Consider the following 16,558-nt stretch of genomic DNA (forward strand, 5'->3'; position numbering starts at 1 on the left):
GGAGCTGCTGCTATTCCAAATTGAAGTCTGTGAACGCGGAACGCCCCCTTGTGGGTAACTATCGTTTGAGCCTCGGCGGCTTCCTTAGACACAGTGAGTTGCAAGTACGCCTGCGCCAAGTCGAGCTTGGCGAAAATGGCGCCGTCCTGGATTGTCGCGAGGACCTGCTTCACCGTCGGGACCGGGTAAGCGTGTTTTTTCATCGCTAAATTTAGGGTGGCTTTATAGTCGGCACAAATCCTCACATCCCCGTTCGGTTTAAGGGGTGTGATGATTGGTGTCTCCCAGAGGCCTCCCTCTATGGGTTCTAGGACGCCCTGGCCTACTAGCTTATCTAGTTCGGCCTCGATTTTTTGTTTAAGGGCGAAAGGCACCCTCCGGGCCTTAAGCCTGATGGGCCTAACAGCAGGGTCTAAATTAAAAGTAATGGGAGGTCCCTTGTATCTCCCTAACGACCCATCGAACACGTCTGCGAAGTTATCGCAGACAGTCTTAAGGGTCTTACTAGTAATTGTGTTAATTCCCCCTACCCAGATCCCCAGGGCCGGGAACCAATTGAGGCCTACTAGGCTAGTTCTCTGGCCCTCGGTGACTAAGAGGTCTAAAAATCCATTAAACCCCTTATATTTTACTTTAATAGTGGCCTCGCCTTTTAGTTCTATGGGGTTTTTTTGAAAATCGGCTAACTGTAGTTTAGTGGGTTTTAGGGGAATTCTACGGCCGCTTTTATTCTCAATGTATTTGAGGGTGTCACTGGAAATTATAGATACTGAGGCCCCCAAGTCCACTTCCATCTTGCAGGGAATGCCCTGCAGTTGGACTCCAATTTTTAATTTAGGCCTCAGGATGTGATTAATTCTAGGGGTGTGATTAACTCTAGGGGTTCCCACGTGGTTGATCCCCACCCCCGCCCCAGGGTTGGAAGTGCGTGCCTTGGGTCTTGGGGTCTCTCCGCCACTCCCTTCGGGGGTTACCTCACCTGAGGCCCATGCGTCGAGCTCGTGGAGACGGTTGTCGCGCGGTTGGCTTCGGCAAATGGCCTGGATGTAGCCCGTTTTTCCGCACCCTCGGCATTTCGCGGTTCAGAACCTGCAAGTTGCTCGGAGGTGGTTTCCGCCGCAGCTGCCGCACCTTGCATCGGGGTCGCAAGGCCTGGTTTGGTTGTCCCTCTGGGGTCGTTGTGGTGCTGGAGGCTGCTGTCTTCTCCCTTGGTCGGGTCCGTCGGAGCATGAGGGTCTCGCCGCCATCTTCCCGAACCTTCGGGCAATTTCTGCAATGTCGGCTTCCCACTGGTAGTCCACCTCCCCACCATCCACATGGCTCTTGAGGTTGATTTCAGCCGAGGCAGCCATGCTGTTATAGGGGGGGTCGCGTCTGCCTGTAGACTCGTACGTGAGTAGCTCGTCTAAGACTTCTTGCAGTGTACCCATGGGCTTTGCGATTATCCGGTTTTGTAAGTGTTCATCTCGCAGCCCCAAAACTACTCGGTCCCTGATTCGAATTTCGAGGTTATCGTATTTGCAACGCAGGGCCGCTTCTCTGACTGCCGCCACAAACTGTGTGATTGACTCACCTGGCCGTTGGTTCCATTTTTCGAATATTCTCCGCCAAAACAGTCCGGACCTCTTTGGAGTAAAGTGGACCTTTAGTTGGCCAACAGGTCGGCGTACGACACGCCGGAGACCGGCAAGGGCTGGCACAGGCCGACGGCAACCCGGTAAACCGGTGTGCCGCTAATGGTGAGAAGAGCCGCCGCTTTCTTCTGGTCCTCCGTTATTCCGTTGACCAGCATGAACCCTTCGACTTGGCCAACGTACTCCTCCCAGTCTTCGGGGTAGTTCGGGTCGAACTCCTTCAGGGATCCGACTTGCGCCATTCTGTGAGTCAGTTGCGGCAGTAGTTCGGTTGACTGTGATTCAAATTTCCCGCTTTCCGCTCAGCTGGCTTCCGCGGCTCCTTCGCTGTTCCGCCGTCTATCCCACCTTCGTCGCCACTGTTAAGTCCGGAATGACGAGCGTAGACAGCGAGGTTGAATAAGAGAACGTTTATTGAGTGCACATGGGTCAACTGGCTAGCAGCCGTTGAGCCCTATCTTATATACTAAGGTGCCTTTAAACATAACCAATCCCCGGCCCAGAATTTCCCGCCGTGAATGTAACAACCAATAACTGCACCAGGTTTTCCCGCCTAGGGAAACCACTCCCATTAACTATGGACACAACAATCTGACCTTCCCAAAACAAAGAATACCTTTCTTCAGAGCCAAATTTAAAATTCTCCCCTCAGCACTCCTCCAGGGCAGGTATAAGAGAACACCAATAACAGAACGGGTATGTATATGGAGTAAAGGAGAAGTCGAAGATATCTCACATGTTTTATTGTACTGTGAGTTATACCGAGGCTATAGGTCAGCATACATTCTCCCCTTATTAGAGAGATTGCCAGGAAGGGCAGACAATTTTTATGTAGACTTTCTCCTCCAGGACTCAAACCCTTCTACCACGCATGCAGTGGCAAAATTCTGTGTTGCTGCAATGTCCACGAGAAAAAAAAATGGTTACAGAATGATAGTTGGCAACTTGTGCCAACTTTTTCGACATATCTCTAACAATTTTTAGAACATTATATTTACTCACAAACTTATCGGCTTCCCACTCGCGTAAACTAGGGAGTGACCCTAACATTTTGAGAACATGTATTAACAGGGATGTTATTATTTATTATTAATGTAAGTGCTATTTTTTAACATATTGTAAAGGGTGTCGTCTATTGCTGGTCTATGACCATAATAAAGTTATATATTCACCTGTCATGCATAACACATAATATTGATTGCTTACCTGGATTGTAGCCTCCTAAAGTTTTCTTGCTTGCTATGCAAAATAGCTAAATGTCACGCCACCTATTGCCCACCTCAGGTCACGGGTATCTTGCAAAGCTTCTAGTTTCCTGTGCCAGCTATGTGGTTTTGGGTTTTCTTGTAAGTGAGCTATTCATGTACCCAACATCCTGGCTAAGTGGTTTCTGACTGATGAATCTGTGAATCTGTCTTGCTTCATTGTTTCTGTAGCCGCCCTCCCCTACCCCACACCTGCAGCCCCCCTCACAATGCTATCAAGTATGTCAACTGTTAGCAAGCTTGTACTGCAAATCCCCTATGAGCAGAAAGAAAAAGTTGTTAATTGTCTAAGAGTAAATGTTTCTCTCACAATTCATCTTCCTCACTCTCATGTCCATCACACCCACACCTGGGTCCTATTTCCACATATGACCCTTCTTCTGATCCCCAGGGCCTCATCTGCATGTATATACTTTCATCTGACCCTTCACAAGTGTGGACTCATTAAGGCAATGTAGAGCAGTACTATCGCTTTTCATGATCTTGATGCTATCCCTTTTCATGATCTTGATGCTATCCTCTCCCCTGCCCAGCCTAGGATAGCATTGGGTTTTTGGGAAGTTGCAACATGCCGCTGGCTCATACTTAAGTGGTGATCTACTAGGACAACAACATCCCACTCACAGTTACTACAGTTGAGCCAGGTGTTGCCTATTCTATACATTTACATTTGGTTTTTCCTACCTAAGTGTAGGACCTTACTTTTCTCACCATTGAACTGCATCTTTTGGATATTTTGTTCCTCTTTGCAGCAAAAAAATGTACATGAATTGTTTGCTAACCTAGATTATCTGTATATTGATCCAATACATTAATTCTTATGTATTGTTTGATTGCTGTATTAAGTATATACATTTCTCAGCCTCTGCTATAATTGGAACAATCTGTAAGCCAAGTAATAACTAAAGCAGGCATGTCAAACTGCTGGCCCACAGGCCAGATGCATCACACTGAAACCGCACCTATCCTATTGCTGGAAATGGAGAAAAAGTCCCGATACATCACGTGACATCACATGATGTTGTGAGTTTGACATGCCTGAACTAAAGCTTACACCAGACATGTCAAACACAAGGCCCGGGGGCCAGATGCGGCCTGTGAAGTGGTTTCATGTGGCCCGCGAAGCCATTCTGGAAACAGTGAGGGAACGGCCCCCATTGCCTTGGCCCTGGCCCAGAGACCCTCCTTCTGCCAGAGACCCTCAGATCTGTCCGACTCCTGCCCAGGCCCCCATAGGCACCCTTGATGCAAACGATGTAGAGCTGGCCATGCCCATCCAGTAGGCCATACACACTCTAGTCACGCCCACCCAGTAGGCTATGCCCACCCTGCCCATACCCACCCAACCCCCTGAGGGCAACCGCAATGCTGATTCGGCCCTCAGTGAAATTGAGTTTGACACCCCTGGCTTACACTGTAGGCAAGATATGTGCTAAATGTGTATCCAATAGCAAACAAACATTTAGAGAGAAAGGCCAAGACATCAACTAGTAACACAATATTCAAATATTTTGCAGAAGACTAGCTCTATTATCCCCATATTGAAACTCTATGAGCAGCCTATCTAATCAATAAGTCTTCTCTTTAATGTTCTCAGGACAATATCTACCTCACAGCCATGCCTCTAATAGCAATTCCCAGTGAATTTGCTTGCATTGTTTGGAGAGAAGATTGAATTTTTATTATCTCTGTGAACAAGTCAACAGAAAAATACTATGGTTGGATTCCCTCTGCATGTATCAGTCTAATTTTGCAGGATTGATATGCAAATAAAGTTCAGGCCCGGGCAAGTATTCAAAACTTCAGCCTACCTCATAAAGTCTCAGGTCTTTTTCTTGAACGAGCTTTTTCACAAAAGCTGCAATGAAAAGTATCCAAGCAGCCATTAATGTAAATGGAAGAGAGTAGGTCACACTAGTCAGAAACCTGTAAAAAGCAAAGTAATTATTTAGGTAAAGGCAAAGTAGTTTCCCTTTGTGAATTATAATTAAAATAATTTTCAAAGTACTGTAAAAGCCTTTGAACAGTAAAAATGTTTTCTCTCACACACAGTCTATAATTAAAAAGTATTTGATCATTTTAAGAACAGAAATAATATTTTGCTATATGCAACTTTGGCCTACTTTGACAAATATCTCATGTCTTCCCTCAATGTCTAATCACTGATACAGAGATATGACTTTTTACACTGCAAAACATTGCATAATACAATATATATAGCTACTTTGCATGACTTCTGATCACTGATTTGATTTTTTTACAGTCATCATAGACTTACATGTCTTTATTGTAACAAGGATATGGTGTGGCCTGAACTTGGACAGCTATTTCTTCTGCACTTTTCCCAGTCTGTAGTTCAATTATTGCTCTATCAATGCTATCTTGGATGTAGACAAATGCTCGACTGTAAATTTGGCTTTGCGAGGCTGAATTATGTGGTCCCACTGTCCAAATTTTTTCTCGTATTCTTTTTGTTGTTTGAGAAATCTTGCTGCTCATTCGTATGGTATAATTAACTAATGGTGGAAGGGAAAGTCCACCAGATGTTATGTGTTTTCTTTTCCCACTTGAAGGTAACTTGAAAATCACACCTTTAATAAAGAGGGAGAAACATTTGCAATTATCAAATACTTAGTATATGATAAAAATGTATGTTTATATCTCAGCCCAAAAGAAGCTGCACACATCCTTGATGATCTATCAATTGAGAGAATAATAAAATAAAAATGAATAGTGTCAGTTATGTTGGTGTAATTTACATGTGACTCTCCATTTATTATGCCCCTGTCATGGACCGATCATCACCTTCTGCGGCTGGTCTTCCGTCTTGCCACCCCCCACCGTGGGGATGCGGAACCAACTAGATGGTACCGCCCCAGACGCTTAATGGACCCTGACGGGTTCCAGGCAGCGCTGGGATCCCCACCTGCCTCCGTCGCTCACAGCTCGGTGGATGCCTTAGTGGAAGCCTGGGAAAGGGCAGCCACTGAGGCACTGGACCGAGTTGTACCCTTGTGGCCCCTGACCCGGTGCAGATCCCATCGAGCTCCATGGTTCTCCGCGGAGCTCCGGGAGATGAAGCATCGGAAACGGGGCCTAGAGAGCTGCTGGAGGTCCAGCCAATCTGAATCCGACCGGTTGCAGTTAAGAACCTATATTAGGTCTTATCTCGCAGCGATGAGGGCAGCGAGGTGCAATTACTTCTCTGCCCTCATCGCGTCCACAGATAATCGCCCGGCCGCCCTGTTTAGGGTGACTCGCTCCCTCCTTAATCAGGAGGTGAGGGAGGATCCCTTGCAGGGTCGTGCCGAGGAGTTTGGTCAACATCTGTCGGATAAAATCGCTCGGATTCGGACTGGTTTGGACTCCAGCTGGGCAGAGTCTGACGATCAGGACACGGGCGGTCTTGTCAATGTTATCTGGGAGGAGTTTGATTCTGTGACCCCTGATGAAGTGGACAGGATTATGGGGAGGTTGAGCTCCACCACATGTTTATTGGATCCGTGCCCTTCCTGGCTGGTTTATGCAGCCAGGGAGAGGACACGAGGCTGGTTCCAGGCAGTGATATTTGCTTCTTTGAGTGAGGGTAATTTCCCCACCGTCTTGAAGGAGGCGGTGGTGAGACCTCTCCTCAAGAAGCCTGCCTTGGACCCAGCTGTCTTGAACAACTTTCGTCCAGTCTCCAACCTTCGCTTTCTTGCGAAGGTTGTTGAGAGTGTGGTGGCGCATCAGCTCCCTCTGGTCCTGGATGAAGCAGATTATCTGGACGCGTACCAATCGGGTTTCAGGCCCGGGTACAGCATGGAGACGGCATTGGTCGCTCTGGTGAATGATCTCTGGAGGGCCCGGGATAGGGGATATTCCTCTGTCCTAGTCCTATTAGACCTCTCGGCAGCTTTCGATACCATTGACCATGGTATCCTGCTGCGGCGTCTCAGGGGATTGGGAGTGGGAGGCACAGTTCTTCGGTGGTTCTCCTCCTATCTCCTGGGACGTTCACAGTCGGTGTTGGCAGGGGGGCAGAGATCGGCCCCTAGGTCTCTCGTTTGTGGAGTTCCTCAGGGTTCGGTTCTCTCTCCTCTCCTGTTCAACATCTACATGAAACCGCTGGGTGAGATCATTCGTGGTTTTGGAGTTGGGTATCATCAATATGCTGATGATACCCAACTTTTCATTTCGACTCCAAACCACCCCAGTGATGCCCTCGCTGTGATGTCCCGTTGCCTGGAGGCGGTTCGGGTCTGGATGGGGAGGAACAGACTTCAACTCAACCCTGACAAGACTGAGTGGCTGTACATTCCGGCATCCCGGGACATTCAAAATGTTCCATCACTTTCTATGGGGGGTGAGTCTTTACCCCCCGTAGATAGGGCTCGCAACTTGGGAGTCCTCCTAGATGCACGGCTTACCTTAGAAGATCATGTAGTAGCCGTGACTAGGGGGGGCTTTCGCACAGGTTCGCCTGGTGCGTCAGTTGCGGCCCTATCTAGACCGGGATGCCCTGTGTACGGTCACTCATGCGCTTGTGACCTCTCGTCTTGACTATTGCAATGCTCTCTACATGGGGCTTCCCTTGAAGACCACTCGGAGGCTCCAACTGGTACAGAATGCGGCCGCGAGAGTTGTCTTGGGAGTTTCCCGGTACTCCCATGTTACACCTTTGCTCCGCGAGCTGCATTGGTTACCAGTTGTCTTCCGGGTGAGGTTCAAGGTCTTAGTGATGGTTTTTAAGTCCTTACATGGCATGGGTCCGGAATACCTCGGGGACCACCTGCTGCCGGCGTCGACTCCCCTCCGCCCCGTGCGTTCCCACAGAGAGGGCCTCCTCAGGGTGCCTCCAGTCAGAGAATGTCGGCTGGTGGCCCCCAGGGGGAGGGCCTTCTCTGTGGGCGCTCCGGCTTTGTGGAATCAGCTGCCGGTTGAGCTCCGGATGGCACCGGATCTCCGCTCCTTCCGGCACGGGTTAAAGACCCATTTATTTGAACAAGCTGGCCTGGCCTGATGGGGAGTTATTTAGGGTTTTAATATTTATATATATTTTCTATTGTTTTTACTGTGGGCAATAATTTAATTCTTTTTTAACTTTTGTATTTTTGTAGTTTTATGATATGCCCTGTTCACCGCCCTGAGTCCTTCGGGAGAAGGGCGGTATAAAATTTAATAAACCTAAACCTAAACCTAAACTTCTGTAACTATTACTATGGTTTCATTCAACCCAAATCCTATACCTGTTATTATGAAACAGAAGTATTTCCAGAGGGCTGCAGTGAAATGATGTAGTGTGGTGGTTTTTGCACCTATGCATTCCAGGATAGTTTATTTGTTGTAAAATAATTTAATTTGTTGAAAATGAAAAACATGTCACATGTGCATTAGTTTGATCATATGAGTACTTTGAAATTATGGGCATGGTAGTTTAGCTCGAATAATATGTCTGATCTTGATATTTCTTTAAAAGTTCCAGTGGGGAAAAAATCGAAATCCATACAATGTTACTTACTTGCCAAAAGTTCATTTCTTAGAAACAGATCTTTTGCCATCATCTCCATTTCCTCTACTGTTCTGCCTGGCTGAATGCGATCAAGCAGCACACATGAAGAGGCATTTATTGATAGTCTTGCTAAAATGATAAGTTGATTTATTATGTCAGTGTTATTCTGTAGTTCCAAACGTATATCATCTGAAATAAAAGAAATCAAGCAAGAAAAAATTAATCTTCAAATTATAATGTTTTACCTTCTTTAAAAATTCACACACATCCCCCAAATTATCAAAAATTAGTTTAATAAATTTAGATATGAAACTCCTACAGCTTTAAACACTCTACTCTTTGTCAATAACTTGTTCTCTTAAAATGTTATTACTATTAATAATAATAAATAAAATACATAAGATATGATCTGCAGATGTGATCTGTCTCAGATTATAGATACAGAACTTTTCTATAAATGTTCATCCTTTCCTTACTACCTGTATGCATTTTTTTTCTTTACCCAGCTTTCTACAGATATATATATACGGTGTACATATAGTATATACATTCACACAAACACACACATAACTATACTCTTGCATATACACCAGGGGTCTTCAAACTTGGCCCTTTTATGACTTGTGGACTTCAACTCCCAGAATTCCTCAGCCAGGCACGCAAATACTCATATAGCAGATTTGGTTTTGTTCAGAGATGCTTTACTAATGGTCAGGTTTGCTTTACTAATGGCAGTTTCTCAGAAACTTAACAATATTTAATAGGAACATAAGGAGTCACAGGACCAGATTTTGTGAGAAAGTTTTTGGCCACAATTGTTGGTTATCCTTTAAAATGAGATGTAGCTTATAATTCATTTTAAATTTATATGACAAAATAATACAATTAAACCCTTCCCAGAATTCTGTGCAATACAATGACTGTTTAACTGTTCCTGTTAAACAAATCTGAAACAATTTCATGGAAGACAGTGCTACTGAAACTAATCAAAGACTCTTTTTAGGCGACATGTCTTCACACATTGGTATAGTGACCACATGTCCTTTATTATAAAGGGCAGTCCTTTATTCAGAAAACAGGCCTTTCGATTTATTTACTTTATCCTTCATTTTGGTTATTTAACTTTAATCATACAAACGGAAACATTCATGTGAAAAATGTGAAAATTATTTTTCAAAATAATATTACATATTGTGTATAGTACTGTTTGATTTATGACATTTTAATACAATATGTGTTTTTGTTAAATTTTTGTTGGTTTTGCTCTTGAATTTTCCTTTGTAAAGCAACCATCATTATCTAAATACTATGTGCCGCAGAGAGTAGTGGTGCAATGGGTGATTGCAGGGGCTGTAGGGGGACTGCAGCTGTAACCTTAGCTGTTTTCTTGCAGACATTTCATTATCTAACATTACTTAACGTCATCGGTGCATAATGCATATGCATTTCATAAAATTGTGAACAGTGCAATGAAGGGAAAGATTGAAACTTGAGAATGATAAAAGCAAGGTCAGGAATATCTAGTTTAAAGTAGACCACAACCTACTCCTTGATAAGCTGGAAAAAAATGGAATAGACAACATCACCACCAGATGGATCTGTAGCTGGCTGGCAAACCATACTCAATGAGTAGTCCTTAATAACACTATACCCACATGAAGAGAAGTAAGTAGTGGGGTACCACATGGTTCCATCCTAGGCCCAATACTCTTCAATATCTTCATCAATGACTTAGATGAGGGAATTGAAGGGGAACTAATCAAATTTGCAGATGACACCAAACTGGCAGGAGTAGCAACAGCCCAGAAGACAAGCTCAGAATCCAAAAAGATCTTGAAAAACCTGAACAATGGGCCCTATCCAACAAAATGAGCTTCAATGTGGAGAAAAGCAAAGTTTTACATTTAGGACAACTCATCAGGACGGCTTTAAACTAAAACTGAGGAGGAAGGGTGACCAACCTCTAGAATCTCTAGAACTGAAAACTAATCACAAATCCCAAGAAAACAAACCAAACAATGAGGTAAGCAGTGTTGAGAAAAAAGAAAAACTCAAACAACAAACAGGAGATACAGGAAACATACCCACGGACAGGCATAAAAGCCTTAAAGGCTTATACACAAACACTCAAAGCTTGGAAAACAAACAGGGCAAACAAGAAGCAATAGTACACAAGGGAGGGTATGACATAGTTGGCATAAACAGAAACCTGGTGGGATGAAACCCATGAATGGAATGGACAGATGGATGGATACAAATTGTTCAAAAGAAACAGGTCTACAAAAAGAGTAGGGGGAGTTGCACTATATGTAAGAGAACACTACATATCTACAGAAATGCACCTGACTCTCTCCAGAATGTATATGGGTCAATATAAAAGAGAAAAAAGTGACATTTCCATAGGTGTATATTACAGGCCACCCAACCAACCAGAAGATACAGATGAACTCTTTGCCAACCAGTTAACAAATGTATACAGGAAGCACACCACAGTAGTAATGGGAGATTTCAACTATCCAGACATCAACTGGGAGACAAACTCTGCAGTGAGCAGGAGACCAAAGAGATTCCTAACCAACCTAACTGACAACTTTGTCACCCAAAAGGTGGAGGAGGAAACTAGACACAAAGCTATACTGGATTAATCCTTACAAATAGAAAAGAAGTGATAGAGGGAATCGAAATTGCCTGAAACTTGGGTGAAAGTGACCACGTCATATTGGAATTTAATATAATGCAAACACTAGCAATAGAAAAGAATCCAACCAATGTCCTAAACTTCAAAAGAGCTGACTTTGACAAGCCCAGAGAGAACCTAGGAAAGATCCCAAGGATGAAAATCCTAAAGGGAAAAACAACCCAAGAAGCATGGGAAACCCTGAAAAACACGATCACAAAAGCCCATATCAGCACAATACCATTGAGTAAGGAAAAAAAAAAAGAAATCCAGGAAGAAACCAGCATGGGTGCACAAAGATCTCACTAACAAACTAAAAGACAAAAAGGACAAATACCAAAAATGGAAAGAGGGGCACATAACCAAGGCCAATTATCAGCAGACAGTCAGAACATGCAAAGAAGAAGTCAGGAAAGTAAAGGCTCAGAATGAACAAAGACTTGCAACAGAAATCAAGGATAATAAAAAAAGTTTCTTCCAACACATTAACAACAAGAAAAAAATTAAGGAAACTGTAGGCCCACTAAAGAGAAAAGATGGCAAGGAAATTACAGGCGACAGGGAGAAAGCTGAATATCAGTCTTCACACAAAAAGAAACCATAGCCCAACACACCAAAAAAAACCACAACAACAACAACTGCAAAAGGCATACTAGAAACAAAATACTACTTTACAATGCCTTGGTAAAGCCACTCCTAGAATACTGCATCCAGTTTTGGTCACCACGATGTAAAAAAGATGTTGAGACTCTAGAAAGGGTACAGAGAAGAGCAACAAAGATGACTGGGGCACTGGAGGCTAAAACATACAGGGAACGGTTGCTGGAATTGGGTATGTGTAGTTTAACGAAGAGAAGGGTGAGGGGTGACATGATAGCAGTGTTCCAATATCTCAGGGGCTGCCACAAAGAAGAGGGAGTCAAGCTATTCTCCAAAGCACCTGAAAGCAGGACAAGAAGCAATGGATGGAAACTAATCAAGGAGAGACTAAGGAGAAACTTCCTGACAGTTAGAACAATTAACCAGTGGAACAACCTGCCTCCAGAAGTGGTGAATGCTTCAACACTGGAAGTTTTTAAGAAGAGACTGGCCAGCCATTTGTCTGAAATGGTATAGGGTTTCCTGCCTGAGCAGGCGGTTGGACTAGATGACCTCCAAGGTCCCTTCCAAATTATTATTAAAATCAAAACAAGCAAGAAAATGGTAAGAGAACACCTATTCAATCTTGATGAATACAAATCACTAGGACCTGACAGATTACATCCCAGAGTTCTGAAAGAGCTGGCAGATGTTATTTCAGAACCATTGTACAACATTTTCCACAAATCCTGGAGCACTAGGGAAGTACCCAAGGATTGGAAAAGGGCTGGTGTGGTCCCCAACGTCAAAAAAGGAAAAAAATGGACCCAGGCAACTATAGACCAATCGGTTTAACATTAATACCTGGGAAGATCCTACAAAAGATAATAAAAAAAATAGATCTGCGAACAACTACAAGCAAAGAAAGTCGTAACTAGCAGCCAGCATAGGTTTGTTAAAAACAGATCGTGCCAAACCAATCTAATCTCATTCTTCAATAAAGTGACACCAGCGAAACACAGTGGATGTAGTATACCTAGATTTCAGTAAGGCATTTGACAAAGTAAACCACAACCTACTCCTTGGTAAACTAGAAAAAAAGTGGAATAGACAACATCACTACCAGATGGATCTGTAGCTGGCTGACAGACCATACTCAACAAGTAATCCTCAATGGCACTACATCCACATGGAGAGAAGTAAGCAGTGGGGTACCACAAGGTTCCGTCTTAGGCCCAGTACTTTTCAAAATCTTCATAAATGACTTAGATGAGGGAATTGAAGGGGAACTCATCAAACTGTCAGGAGTAGCCAACACCTCAGAAGACAAACTCAGGATCCAAAAAGATCTTGACAAACTCGAACAATGGGCCCTATCCAACAAAATGAGTTTCAATGTGGAGAAAAGCAAAATCTTACTCTTAGGCAGGAAAAATCAAAGGAACAAATACAGATTGGGCGAGACCTGGCTTGGAGGCAGTAACTTGAGAGGGACCTTGGAGTCCTGGTGGACAATCACTTAACTATGAACCAGCAGTTTGTAGCAGCAACCAAAAATGCTAATACAATCCTGGGTTGTATAAACAGAGGCATACAATCAAGATCACACAAGGTACTAGTACCGCTTTACAAAGCCCAGGTAAGACCACACCTGGAAAACTGCAGCCAATTTTGGTCACCATATCACAAAAAAATGTTGAGAGTCTGGAAAAAATTCAGAGAAGAGCAAATAAGATGATCAAAGGCCTGGAGACCAAAACGTACGAAGAATGACAGTGGAACTTGGGTTTGGCCAGTCTAAAGAAAAGAAGAAATAGGGGAGAGCTGATAGCAGTATTCCAATATTTGAGGGGCTGTCAGAAAGAAGAGGGGGTCAGGTTGTTCACCAGAGTACCAGAAGGAAGAACGAGAAACAATGGTTGGAAGCTGATCAGAGAGAGAAGCAACCTGGAATTAAGGAGAAACTTCCTGACAGTGAGGACAATCAACCAGTGGAACAGATTACCCCCAGAAATCATGGGCACTTCATCGCTGGAAGTTTTTAAAAAGAGACTGGACAATTACCTCTCTGAGATGGTATAGGTCCTCCTGCTTCAGCAGGGCGCTGGATTAGAAGACCTCCAAGGTCCCTTCCAGCTCTATTCTGTTCTGTTCTGTTCTGATGAAGATTTGAATATAACCCTCTCAGCACAATTGGAAAAAGAGTGCCAAGTAAATTCACAATTTTTAAGAGGTCAAATTTTGGATTTTTCTTCATGGATACTAACAAGGTTGAGAATCCTTTGAGAAAAACGATATGATAGACATCTCAGAGAATAAGATTTGATTCTACAAGGAAGTGCTCTGAGTTAATCTACTTTTAACAGAACAACTTTGAGACTGTTTTCATGGATATTAGCAAGATTGAGAATTTCTTAAAGAAAAGAGACTTGATAGACATTCTTGAGAAGAAAAAGACTTTATTCTATGAAGATAAGTTTGTAAAATATTATTGATCAAATTTGAAAATAAAAGAAGAAATCCATGAGAATAAATTTGAGAGAGAGATTTAAATCCAATGAGCTAATTGGAGTTAACTGGATATTTATTGATGTGATATATATAATTGAATGAAAGCTTTAATGTAGATTTGTGTGGGGTTATATTATATATAATAGTTGAGTAATTTTTAAAGTTTGTAAAATATCATTGAAAGTGAACTTTAAAGTATGTATGTTAAGAGGAAGTTTAAAAAATAAAGTAGTGTTAAATTATATTATGAAGCTGCTGCGTTATCAGGAATAAGTGATTGGATTAATTTGACACAAGGGAGATTATTAAATCTTGAGGGCCATGACTTGTTATTTGGCTGGCATGCATATTTGTTGTATGATAAGAAGGTAGATAATGTGTTTAAAGTGCATATTTTAAGACAGGCATTGTTGAGAGTTTGGAAGAAGTATAGACATAAGTTAGACTACAAGATGCCGTTGTGGGCAATCCCAAAACACGCAATAGAAAACATAAATGTTGGCTTCAAACATGATGTGACTACGTATAAGGAGATTTTAAGCTTGGAAAGAAATGTCTGGTGTTTGAAGCCGTACAATTTCTTGCGAGATGAGAAGATCGTTCAAACTTGGTTTCAATATACTCAGTTACGGGCCAGGTGGAAAGAAGATCAGAAAATTGGTTTTTCAATGACCGATGAAAATTTGATAAAGCAAATTAGAAACCAGGGTCCAGCACATATCAAACGGATATATCTTGCATTGATAGAAATTGACTCAGAAACAGAACTTGTTAAAGATTGTATGATAAAATGGGCTCAGAATATTCAAGAAGTTATTACAATGGACACGTGGGAAAAGATCTGGGTGAGGAACGTAAAATTTACGCAAGCCCAAAACCTAAGAGAGAACTTTTATAAAATGTTTTATAGATGGCATCTAGACCCTAAAAAGCTTGCAAGTATGTATCTGAATTATCAGCCTAAATGTTGGAGGTGTGGTGGTGAAGATGCAACGTATTTTCATATATGGTGGACCTGCAAAAAGGTTAAGGCTTTTTGGATAAAAATTTGGTGGAATATGCAGAAGATCTTTAAGCAAAGGATAAAGTTTTGTCCGCAACTGTTTTTGTTGGGCATAATTACAGAAGCTACTGTTGTGGACGTTAAGTTGATGCTGAACTTAATTACAGCAGCAAGACTTTTAATAGGTCAATATTGGAAAAAGGAGGAACTGCCGACTATAGAAGAATGGACTCTAAAAGTTTCTGACCTGGCGGAAATGGCAAAGATTTCGGCTTACCTGAAAGATCATTCGCAAGAACGTTATATTATGGAGTGGAAAAAGTGGATTGATTATATTCAGAATAAATATGGGACTAAGAAATTTCATTTAGCATTTGAGTAAGTTTCCTTTTCTGTTTTCTTTTCTTTTTATATGTAATATTAATATTGCTTGTAATCATTTTATATGAGCTAGAGGGTGATAGAATTAATAGTTTATTGTTGTTAGCATATGGATGCTTATGATTGTTTTTTGTTTTTATACCCTGTATTTAGCTCTGGGAAGTCGGGGGGGGAGGGGGAATGGGGGGAGGGATAGGGAGGGTTAGGTAGGGGTGGGGGAGGGGGGGATTATTAAAGTTAAAATGTACTGTAAAACTTTTCAATTAAAAAAAATAAAGTAGTGTTTATTGTTTTAAAAAACAGAAAAAGTTTTTTCTCCCTTTAGGATTAAAAAATCTGAAATAATATAGGGAATTTCTTTAATATCAATTATGACAGTTTATAAAGATTAATGAGTAAACAGAAGCATATGCTATTTCCACAGCAAGGAGAAGCAGAGATGGTTAAATTGACTCTTTTATCCAGAGAAGAGAATATATTTAATTTTGTTTCCATTTGGAAATTGCTTCTGGATTTTGTAATTGCCACGGAAAAAAAGAAAAATGAAACTTAGATATTTTTTTTGCTTATTACATAGGTTTGTTGCTATAGAAATGTCTAGTATATACTGTTGTGTAGAAGTAAAAAATTAAGGTTTTAATGGCGCTATCTTCTACTATGTTAAAGAGAGTTGGAAGTCGGTGCCTTTTTCTTTCCTTTTCCATCTTCACACCATATTTTCTCTTTTTCCCCTCCCCCCAGTTTTCTATTACTTTTTTAAATATCTCTTTGTATTTCATACTTTGATGAATTAATTAAAATGTATATATAGTTAAAAAGAATCTGATGTAGCTTTTTAAAAAGACAAATGCTTCTTGAGGATATATTAATAATTAATAATTCCACTCCATTTAATGTTGGTCAATATTCATATTATGTCCAGATGAAGAAAAATTAAAACGGGTTTATAGAAAAGCAATGAGAATGATCAAGGATCAGAAGCTTTTTCCTATAAAAAATTGAAATAATTGCACCAAG

The 16,558-nt window shown here is 42.0% G+C and overlaps 1 protein-coding gene across 1 annotated transcript in view; it reads right to left on the reverse strand.

Moving 5' to 3' along the window:
* Positions 1-16,558, reverse strand: part of ABCA12 (ATP binding cassette subfamily A member 12) — a gene marked incomplete at its 5' end in the record, with an annotated part of 277,161 nt that overhangs the window by 130,892 nt on the left and 129,711 nt on the right. The window contains 3 exons of the mRNA XM_081312657.1: positions 4,711-4,825; positions 5,178-5,490; positions 8,400-8,579. Coding sequence (XP_081168783.1) covers positions 4,711-4,825; positions 5,178-5,490; positions 8,400-8,579 — 608 coding nt within the window. The remainder of the gene's footprint in view (positions 1-4,710; positions 4,826-5,177; positions 5,491-8,399; positions 8,580-16,558) is intronic.

This window comes from Vipera berus, assembly GCF_964194415.1.
Source record: "Vipera berus genome assembly, chromosome: 1".
Lineage (NCBI taxonomy): Eukaryota > Metazoa > Chordata > Lepidosauria > Squamata > Viperidae > Vipera > Vipera berus.